The 11,385-nt window shown below is 35.5% G+C and overlaps 2 protein-coding genes and 1 pseudogene across 2 annotated transcripts; 1 reads left to right on the top strand and 2 right to left on the bottom strand.

Annotated features, from left to right (window-relative positions):
* The first annotated feature begins 1,417 nt into the window (after positions 1 to 1,417).
* On the top strand, positions 1,418 to 2,763 carry LOC141716949 (U4/U6 small nuclear ribonucleoprotein Prp31 homolog; annotated as a pseudogene).
* Positions 2,764 to 7,533: 4,770 nt separating this feature from the next.
* LOC141716948 (uncharacterized) lies at positions 7,534 to 8,216 on the bottom strand. The gene is made up of 2 exons (XM_074519097.1): positions 7,587 to 8,216; positions 7,534 to 7,542 (listed from the first exon to the last, which is right to left on the bottom strand). Exons 1-2 carry the CDS (start codon positions 8,214 to 8,216, stop codon positions 7,534 to 7,536), a joined length of 639 nt encoding a protein of 212 aa, XP_074375198.1.
* Positions 8,217 to 10,255: 2,039 nt separating this feature from the next.
* Positions 10,256 to 10,938, bottom strand: LOC141716946 (uncharacterized). Its single transcript, XM_074519096.1, has 2 exons — positions 10,309 to 10,938; positions 10,256 to 10,264 (listed from the first exon to the last, which is right to left on the bottom strand). The coding sequence occupies exons 1-2, from the start codon at positions 10,936 to 10,938 to the stop codon at positions 10,256 to 10,258; spliced, it is 639 nt and encodes a 212-aa protein (XP_074375197.1).
* Between the last annotated feature and the right edge of the window lie 447 nt (positions 10,939 to 11,385).

Here is an 11,385-nt window from a genome sequence, read left to right as displayed (position 1 = left end):
AAATGAATTCTCCTCATATTTTAACAATTTTTTAAAACTAAAGTATGTTGTGCCCTAGACTATTTTAAACTTATTGAGTTTGTGTAGAAATATGGTATACTTGGGGACGACACAATTTAAGTATGCTACGGATCTAAATGAAAACACTTATAAGGTGTTTTTTCAGCGGTAGGGGAAACTATAAGGTTCGTTTGGTTCTGAAAGCGGTATGGGTTTGAAATAAGAAATCGGGTTTGCGGGGATGAGGAATGATTACTGATATTATATGTTTGGTTCACTGCTATAATGGATATGTTTTATTTCAAATATAATCGACATTTAAATTTTGATTTCTAATATTATGTGTAAGTATACATTGTACATTGAAATTAAATTTTTACATACTTTACAAATAAAAATTTACTAAAAAACTATATGATTAGCAAAATATAATTTAACCAATTAAATAATAATTTAATATTTTTTAATATATTAAATCTTACAAATTGGCATTAGATAAATATAATTATAATTTTATTTAAAATTAAATAATATATCAAATTTAAAATATGCGTACATAAATTGTATTTAATCGTAGAAATAAAGATGAATAATAATAGTAAATCTGATATCTCATACCCCTTCTCCATACCCACCTCCCCTAAAGGTATCAATTATGATTCCAAGTGGGTTTCAGACATCAGGTATGAGTTTGTAATGAATAAAACCCATATCCGATACCCAAATTTTCTGAATCAAACGACCCCTAAAGTTAATCAAAATTAATACTTAGAAAAATATTTCATATTTTGTTCTCGATTTGTTTGTAAAATCAGATTTATTAAATTTTATTCGTTTGTTTTTATAAATATGACTTATATCTTTATAAATAAGTACATATTCTAATAAATTATCGGATTGAACGAGAATCGAATCCATGAACTGAGGCGGATAGAGGATAACTTAACTAATTAGCTACCCAATTGTGGGTAAAATTGAAATCGATTAAAATTAAATTGCAGTAACTAAAATATTTTCAAGTGAGATTTAGGATGAAAAAATATTATCTTCATTTTTAATTTTCAGAATATTTGAATTCAGCTAGTTAAGCAATTCGGAAAAAAGGGTCCCGATTGAGTCTCTTTTAATTTATTAATGAAATATATTTTAAATTTACCAAAATAAAATTAAATATGATAATAATATGTTATAAACATGATTAATTAATTTTGTTATACATGTTTGATTTAGGTTTAGGTTATTGGCCTACTCTACATGTACACATCTTTTATAATCTTTTACGAGACAACATTGAAAACGAATTAGCTAGGTATTTTGGCTAATTTTCTGCTATAGCCTTCGAGGAATTGAATTCGGGAGAATTTTGTTCATCTTGCGGAGATCCAAAGGTTCAAAAAATTTTACTTTAAAATACATCATGTTCGATATCAATAACATGAAAAAAGACTTTGATGACATTGAAACCTTAAACTCTGATGATCTGGATAATGTATCAGAGCTGCAAAAAACCCAGCGTTACATTGATATCATGCTTTTCATAGTGCACTCGAGAAGAAATCTGACATCTCGGTGAATGGTGGTGAAGATGATCTACTGATCGTAGACTGCAATGCCTTGTTAGTCGATATTGAGAATGAAATTATGATCCTTCGTAATTTCATTTGTGACAAGTATCGACTGAAATTTCCGGAGCTTGAATCACTTGTTCACCATCCAATTGATTATGCTCGTGTGGTGAAGAAAATTGGCAATCAAATTGATCTGACACTTGTTGATCTACAAGGCCTACTGCCCTCTGCTATTATCATGGTTGTTTCAGTTGTCGCGTCAACCACGAGTGGCAAGCCACTTGTAGCTGAAGATATGCGCAAGACTGGTGAGGCGTGTGACAGGGCTATTGCACTTGATTTGGAAAAGAAAAAGGTTCTTGATTTTGTAGAAAGTCGAATGGCGTTTATTGCTCCCAACCTTTCTGCCGTAGTTGGTAGTGCTGTTGCTGCAAAATTGATGGGAATTGCTGGTGGTTTATCAAAACTGGCTGAGATGCCAGCATGCAATGTTCCGTGTCTGGGTGCCAATAAAAAGAATTTAGCAGGATTTTCGAGAGTGGCTTGTCAGTTTCCTGTAGGGTACATTGAGCAAACAGAAATTTTTAAGAGCACTCCTCCTGGTTTAAGAAGGCATGCTTGTCGTCTGTTAGCTTTGAAGTCTACACTTGCTGCACGTGTGGATTCTAGTGGAGGAGATGCAACTGGGGGAGTGGGAAGGGCTTTTCACGATGAGATACATAAGAAGATTGATAAATGGCAACAACCGTCTCCTGCAAAGCAAGTGAAACCTCTCTCTGTTCCTGATTTTGAGCCGAAAAAGAAGAGAGGTGGTCGTAGATTAAGGAAGATGAAAGAAAGATATGCTATAACCGATATGCGTAAGCTAGCCAACAGGATACAGTTTGGAGTTCCAGAAGAGAGCTCTTTGGGGGATGGTCTTGGGGAAGGATATGGAATGCTTGGCCAGACTGGAAGTGGAAAGTTGCGTCTATCAGTTGGTCAGAACAAGCTTGCTGCTAAAGTTGCCAAAAAATTAAAGGAGAGGAGTTTTGCTAGTGGTGCTGTCTCTGGACTGACTTCAAGTCTGGCCTTCACTGCGGATCAGGCGATTGAGCTCTCCAATCCAGAGGCACTAGCTAATCAGCTGGTTAGTGGAACACAAAGCACCTACTTCTGTGAAACAGGAACTTTTTCGAAGATAAAGAGACCTTGAAACCTCAGGCAGTGCAATGCTTAATGTTGAAAGAAGATAATAGGGTTAATGTGCAGGAAGCTGAAGCTGAGTGCTCTAATTTTCTCTTTTTAAGATGTGATTTGATAATTTTAAGCATTTGCATTATACCTATATGATACCTTTATATTTTTTGTTGGTCAAGTATGATATCCTTCACTTAAATCAAGAATCGTGCTAAGAAACATTTCATTTTCTGTTATTGTAACAACCCGCACTTCCGGACTATTAAATTCTAAATCGAAAACTAAAAATAAAATATATTATTACTCGATAATTCTAATAGATCACGAAATTCAAAGCAGCGGTCAAACTCAATAATCAAAATCATAAAAATAGAGACGCAGCTCCACAAATCCGATAATAATTGTCTAACAGATAATTAAATTTATTCTCTAAAAACAAAATCTTTATTCTAATTCAAATAGCACAAAACGAAGCAGCACAGATCTCCACATAGTTCTCATTCCTTAATCTTAATATGCTCCAAATTCCGAACCTGAAATGTTAAAAGGGGTGAGCTACACAGCTCAGCAAGTACAAATTGACTAACTTTTAAACAGAAAAACAATGGGTGTTTTGATAAAACGATTTTTCTTAAAACAATAATAATTTTGTAAAACATTTTCTAAAATAAATCCAACCCAAAGTTTTATATTTTAAAATTCAGAATTTAAAACAGAACAGAGCAGAATTTATAACAGTACAGATTTTATAACAGATCTGAGCAGAATAAAACAGAACGAAACGATAATTCTTATAAATACCACAGTCTTGATCTACGGCCACACTTTGCCAGTAGCCGGCATCTAATTCTTATTCTTATTCTTTATACCACACTTTGCCAGTGGTCGGCATCTAAAGTTCAATAATTACGCGCCCTTAATAGGTATCTAAAGTTGCACACTTGTGCGCCTACTAAGGGTATCTAAGGCTAGTTCCGGAACTATAGCGTAAATTACGAACGGTTCGAAAACGTAGAGACTGGGTTCTAAAATTCACAAATACTTATATCTTATAATTTCGAAATCAAAGTTTTTATATCTTATATGAAATTAAAAACAGAACTGAAATATCTTTTCGGAAATTTAAAAGTAAGTCAAAAGGTACTTACCTCAAAGCCTGACCAGATCTGAATTTACTCTTTTTGACCCTCTAAACGATATTTTCTTGAAAAACACGAAACACGAAAGCTGAAGATAACGAAAAGACCTTTCTGAAAAGTCCAGAATCACTGAATTCTGACTTACGATGAATTTTCTACGAATTTTACAAGACAGCTGATTTTTGCTGAGAAAGTCCTACGAATTTTAATGATAAAAACAAGGAATACGAATATGGTGTATTTATAACGATACAAAACCCTTTATCTCAACTAGGAAATAATAATATTTCCTCCTAAAGATTTACAACCTCTCCAAGTAAATTCCATAAATAAAATATTTGATACACACAATTACCTAAACTAAAAAAATTTCGATTTTCTAAATTATTCTTACACTTATTTCCACAAATAACAAATCTTTTCACAAATCAACTACCTTGCACAAAATGTTTTCAGAATATTCTAATTTTAAAATATTTATCTAGACAAATTAATATCTAATTTCTAATAAATAAATTAAAAATAAAATTACGAATTTTACATTCTTCCCTCCTTAAAAGAATTTGGTCCCCAAATTCACATAACATAAATAAATTAAATAAGTCACTAAAGAAAAGAAATCATACCTTAATTGCGATAGTTGTCATTTCCTGTCAGCTGAAACACACGTCCTTTGCCCATCTTGTTATCTGCTTCCTTCCTTGGGGGCGGTGGCGGATTGTGCGGACAATTCGAAATCTTATGTCCTACTTCTCCGCAATGAAAACAAGCACCTGTATTCCAACGACAGACTTTGTCCGGATGATTCTTGCCGCACCTGGTACACGTCTCTCGATCACCTTGACCCCCGATGTTATCGTACACGTGTGGCTTCTTGAGTGGTCCCCCTTGAAAAGATTGCCCACTAGTTTGAGTGAACCGCCTCTTATTCCAACTGCCAGACGCCTTTTCAGATTCTGCCAAGCCCCTTTCGATCACTAACGCCTTGTTGAGGACAGCCTCGTACGTCTGAAGTTCAAACGACGCCACTGAATTCCTGATGTCACTTCGAAGTCCCTCCTCTAATCTTCGTGCTCGACTGCTCTCATCTGCTACTAGGGTCGACGCGTACTTCGCAAGCTTTGCAAATTCTGCTTCGTATTCAATGACGGTTCTTCCACCTTGTTGAAGTCGAATGAAGTCCCTCTCTTTCTGCAGACGAACTGTTCTCGGAAAGTACTTGTCCTCTAAAGCCTTCTTGAACTTTGCCCAAGTGTACGGTTCATGATTTTCTTCAAGATTTGTCGTCTCATTCTTCCTCTTTTCCATAAGCCACCAGTCGTAAGCGCTTCCTTGCAATTGGTACACAGCTAAGGTCACCTTCTGTTCCTCATTGCTCCCCAGAAGTCCGAAAGCTTTTTCCATCTCTTGGATCCACATCTCAACGATAGCCGGGTCTGTAGCTCCATCAAAAGTTGGCGGGTTCAAACGCTTGAATTGAGAGACGATGTTGGGCTTCGGTTGCTGATTCACAAGTACAGCTAGAGTTTCAGCCAGCTGGTCAAAGACGTTTCCTCCTTCATCATTATTGCCCTGATTTTCATTGTTGTTCTGATTTTCTCCATCCATCTTTACTAGAACACACAAAACAAATTCTAAACTTATAGTCAATAATCAAAAAAAACACAAAAGTCAAACATATCAAATAATCACACAAATAAATGCCCTAAATCCAAAATAATTTTCTAAGACCTATACGATAGTCTAAAGGATCGCATCCTAGGGAATGTACTAGTCCCATACCTAATACACTCCGAAGGACAGCCTGCTCTGATACCAACTGTAACAACCCGCACTTCCGGACTATTAAATTCTAAATCGAAAACTAAAAATAAAATATATTATTACTCGATAATTCTAATAGATCACGAAATTCAAAGCAGCGGTCAAACTCAATAATCAAAATCATAAAAATAGAGACGCAGCTCCACAAATCCGATAATAATTGTCTAACAGATAATTAAATTTATTCTCTAAAAACAAAATCTTTATTCTAATTCAAATAGCACAAAACGAAGCAGCACAGATCTCCACATAGTTCTCATTCCTTAATCTTAATATGCTCCAAATTCCGAACCTGAAATGTTAAAAGGGGTGAGCTACACAGCTCAGCAAGTACAAATTGACTAACTTTTAAACAGAAAAACAATGGGTGTTTTGATAAAACGATTTTTCTTAAAACAATAATAATTTTGTAAAACATTTTCTAAAATAAATCCAACCCAAAGTTTTATATTTTAAAATTCAGAATTTAAAACAGAACAGAGCAGAATTTATAACAGTACAGATTTTATAACAGATCTGAGCAGAATAAAACAGAACGAAACGATAATTCTTATAAATACCACAGTCTTGATCTACGGCCACACTTTGCCAGTAGCCGGCATCTAATTCTTATTCTTATTCTTTATACCACACTTTGCCAGTGGTCGGCATCTAAAGTTCAATAATTACGCGCCCTTAATAGGTATCTAAAGTTGCACACTTGTGCGCCTACTAAGGGTATCTAAGGCTAGTTCCGGAACTATAGCGTAAATTACGAACGGTTCGAAAACGTAGAGACTGGGTTCTAAAATTCACAAATACTTATATCTTATAATTTCGAAATCAAAGTTTTTATATCTTATATGAAATTAAAAACAGAACTGAAATATCTTTTCGGAAATTTAAAAGTAAGTCAAAAGGTACTTACCTCAAAGCCTGACCAGATCTGAATTTACTCTTTTTGACCCTCTAAACGATATTTTCTTGAAAAACACGAAACACGAAAGCTGAAGATAACGAAAAGACCTTTCTGAAAAGTCCAGAATCACTGAATTCTGACTTACGATGAATTTTCTACGAATTTTACAAGACAGCTGATTTTTGCTGAGAAAGTCCTACGAATTTTAATGATAAAAACAAGGAATACGAATATGGTGTATTTATAACGATACAAAACCCTTTATCTCAACTAGGAAATAATAATATTTCCTCCTAAAGATTTACAACCTCTCCAAGTAAATTCCATAAATAAAATATTTGATACACACAATTACCTAAACTAAAAAAATTTCGATTTTCTAAATTATTCTTACACTTATTTCCACAAATAACAAATCTTTTCACAAATCAACTACCTTGCACAAAATGTTTTCAGAATATTCTAATTTTAAAATATTTATCTAGACAAATTAATATCTAATTTCTAATAAATAAATTAAAAATAAAATTACGAATTTTACATTCTTCCCTCCTTAAAAGAATTTGGTCCCCAAATTCACATAACATAAATAAATTAAATAAGTCACTAAAGAAAAGAAATCATACCTTAATTGCGATAGTTGTCATTTCCTGTCAGCTGAAACACACGTCCTTTGCCCATCTTGTTATCTGCTTCCTTCCTTGGGGGCGGTGGCGGATTGTGCGGACAATTCGAAATCTTATGTCCTACTTCTCCGCAATGAAAACAAGCACCTGTATTCCAACGACAGACTTTGTCCGGATGATTCTTGCCGCACCTGGTACACGTCTCTCGATCACCTTGACCCCCGATGTTATCGTACACGTGTGGCTTCTTGAGTGGTCCCCCTTGAAAAGATTGCCCACTAGTTTGAGTGAACCGCCTCTTATTCCAACTGCCAGACGCCTTTTCAGATTCTGCCAAGCCCCTTTCGATCACTAACGCCTTGTTGAGGACAGCCTCGTACGTCTGAAGTTCAAACGACGCCACTGAATTCCTGATGTCACTTCGAAGTCCCTCCTCTAATCTTCGTGCTCGACTGCTCTCATCTGCTACTAGGGTCGACGCGTACTTCGCAAGCTTTGCAAATTCTGCTTCGTATTCAATGACGGTTCTTCCACCTTGTTGAAGTCGAATGAAGTCCCTCTCTTTCTGCAGACGAACTGTTCTCGGAAAGTACTTGTCCTCTAAAGCCTTCTTGAACTTTGCCCAAGTGTACGGTTCATGATTTTCTTCAAGATTTGTCGTCTCATTCTTCCTCTTTTCCATAAGCCACCAGTCGTAAGCGCTTCCTTGCAATTGGTACACAGCTAAGGTCACCTTCTGTTCCTCATTGCTCCCCAGAAGTCCGAAAGCTTTTTCCATCTCTTGGATCCACATCTCAACGATAGCCGGGTCTGTAGCTCCATCAAAAGTTGGCGGGTTCAAACGCTTGAATTGAGAGACGATGTTGGGCTTCGGTTGCTGATTCACAAGTACAGCTAGAGTTTCAGCCAGCTGGTCAAAGACGTTTCCTCCTTCATCATTATTGCCCTGATTTTCATTGTTGTTCTGATTTTCTCCATCCATCTTTACTAGAACACACAAAACAAATTCTAAACTTATAGTCAATAATAAAAAAAAACACAAAAGTCAAACATATCAAATAATCACACAAATAAATGCCCTAAATCCAAAATAATTTTCTAAGACCTATACGATAGTCTAAAGGATCGCATCCTAGGGAATGTACTAGTCCCATACCTAATACACTCCGAAGGACAGCCTGCTCTGATACCAACTGTAACAACCCGCACTTCCGGACTATTAAATTCTAAATCGAAAACTAAAAATAAAATATATTATTACTCGATAATTCTAATAGATCACGAAATTCAAAGCAGCGGTCAAACTCAATAATCAAAATCATAAAAATAGAGACGCAGCTCCACAAATCCGATAATAATTGTCTAACAGATAATTAAATTTATTCTCTAAAAACAAAATCTTTATTCTAATTCAAATAGCACAAAACGAAGCAGCACAGATCTCCACATAGTTCTCATTCCTTAATCTTAATATGCTCCAAATTCCGAACCTGAAATGTTAAAAGGGGTGAGCTACACAGCTCAGCAAGTACAAATTGACTAACTTTTAAACAGAAAAACAATGGGTGTTTTGATAAAACGATTTTTCTTAAAACAATAATAATTTTGTAAAACATTTTCTAAAATAAATCCAACCCAAAGTTTTATATTTTAAAATTCAGAATTTAAAACAGAACAGAGCAGAATTTATAACAGTACAGATTTTATAACAGATCTGAGCAGAATAAAACAGAACGAAACGATAATTCTTATAAATACCACAGTCTTGATCTACGGCCACACTTTGCCAGTAGCCGGCATCTAATTCTTATTCTTATTCTTTATACCACACTTTGCCAGTGGTCGGCATCTAAAGTTCAATAATTACGCGCCCTTAATAGGTATCTAAAGTTGCACACTTGTGCGCCTACTAAGGGTATCTAAGGCTAGTTCCGGAACTATAGCGTAAATTACGAACGGTTCGAAAACGTAGAGACTGGGTTCTAAAATTCACAAATACTTATATCTTATAATTTCGAAATCAAAGTTTTTATATCTTATATGAAATTAAAAACAGAACTGAAATATCTTTTCGGAAATTTAAAAGTAAGTCAAAAGGTACTTACCTCAAAGCCTGACCAGATCTGAATTTACTCTTTTTGACCCTCTAAACGATATTTTCTTGAAAAACACGAAACACGAAAGCTGAAGATAACGAAAAGACCTTTCTGAAAAGTCCAGAATCACTGAATTCTGACTTACGATGAATTTTCTACGAATTTTACAAGACAGCTGATTTTTGCTGAGAAAGTCCTACGAATTTTAATGATAAAAACAAGGAATACGAATATGGTGTATTTATAACGATACAAAACCCTATATCTCAACTAGGAAATAATAATATTTCCTCCTAAAGATTTACAACCTCTCCAAGTAAATTCCATAAATAAAATATTTGATACACACAATTACCTAAACTAAAAAAATTTCGATTTTCTAAATTATTCTTACACTTATTTCCACAAATAACAAATCTTTTCACAAATCAACTACCTTGCACAAAATGTTTTCAGAATATTCTAATTTTAAAATATTTATCTAGACAAATTAATATCTAATTTCTAATAAATAAATTAAAAATAAAATTACGAATTTTACATTCTTCCCTCCTTAAAAGAATTTGGTCCCCAAATTCACATAACATAAATAAATTAAATAAGTCACTAAAGAAAAGAAATCATACCTTAATTGCGATAGTTGTCATTTCCTGTCAGCTGAAACACACGTCCTTTGCCCATCTTGTTATCTGCTTCCTTCCTTGGGGGCGGTGGCGGATTGTGCGGACAATTCGAAATCTTATGTCCTACTTCTCCGCAATGAAAACAAGCACCTGTATTCCAACGACAGACTTTGTCCGGATGATTCTTGCCGCACCTGGTACACGTCTCTCGATCACCTTGACCCCCGATGTTATCGTACACGTGTGGCTTCTTGAGTGGTCCCCCTTGAAAAGATTGCCCACTAGTTTGAGTGAACCGCCTCTTATTCCAACTGCCAGACGCCTTTTCAGATTCTGCCAAGCCCCTTTCGATCACTAACGCCTTGTTGAGGACAGCCTCGTACGTCTGAAGTTCAAACGACGCCACTGAATTCCTGATGTCACTTCGAAGTCCCTCCTCTAATCTTCGTGCTCGACTGCTCTCATCTGCTACTAGGGTCGACGCGTACTTCGCAAGCTTTGCAAATTCTGCTTCGTATTCAATGACGGTTCTTCCACCTTGTTGAAGTCGAATGAAGTCCCTCTCTTTCTGCAGACGAACTGTTCTCGGAAAGTACTTGTCCTCTAAAGCCTTCTTGAACTTTGCCCAAGTGTACGGTTCATGATTTTCTTCAAGATTTGTCGTCTCATTCTTCCTCTTTTCCATAAGCCACCAGTCGTAAGCGCTTCCTTGCAATTGGTACACAGCTAAGGTCACCTTCTGTTCCTCATTGCTCCCCAGAAGTCCGAAAGCTTTTTCCATCTCTTGGATCCACATCTCAACGATAGCCGGGTCTGTAGCTCCATCAAAAGTTGGCGGGTTCAAACGCTTGAATTGAGAGACGATGTTGGGCTTCGGTTGCTGATTCACAAGTACAGCTAGAGTTTCAGCCAGCTGGTCAAAGACGTTTCCTCCTTCATCATTATTGCCCTGATTTTCATTGTTGTTCTGATTTTCTCCATCCATCTTTACTAGAACACACAAAACAAATTCTAAACTTATAGTCAATAATCAAAAAAAACACAAAAGTCAAACATATCAAATAATCACACAAATAAATGCCCTAAATCCAAAATAATTTTCTAAGACCTATACGATAGTCTAAAGGATCGCATCCTAGGGAATGTACTAGTCCCATACCTAATACACTCCGAAGGACAGCCTGCTCTGATACCAACTGTAACAACCCGCACTTCCGGACTATTAAATTCTAAATCGAAAACTAAAAATAAAATATATTATTACTCGATAATTCTAATAGATCACGAAATTCAAAGCAGCGGTCAAACTCAATAATCAAAATCATAAAAATAGAGACGCAGCTCCACAAATCCGATAATAATTGTCTAACAGATAATTAAATTTATTCTCTAAAAACAAAATCTTTATTCTAATTCAAATAGCACAAAACGA

This window comes from Apium graveolens, chromosome 4 (assembly GCF_009905375.1).
Source record: "Apium graveolens cultivar Ventura chromosome 4, ASM990537v1, whole genome shotgun sequence".
NCBI lineage: Eukaryota > Viridiplantae > Streptophyta > Magnoliopsida > Apiales > Apiaceae > Apium > Apium graveolens.
This window is presented reverse-complemented; position numbering and strand designations above follow the sequence as displayed.

Excerpts from the sequence above, each read along its gene's own strand:
- LOC141716948 (XM_074519097.1), bottom strand. The coding sequence starts at position 8,216 with ATGGATGGAGAAAATCAGAACAACAATGAAAATCAGGGCAATAATGAT.
- LOC141716946 (XM_074519096.1), bottom strand. The coding sequence starts at position 10,938 with ATGGATGGAGAAAATCAGAACAACAATGAAAATCAGGGCAATAATGAT.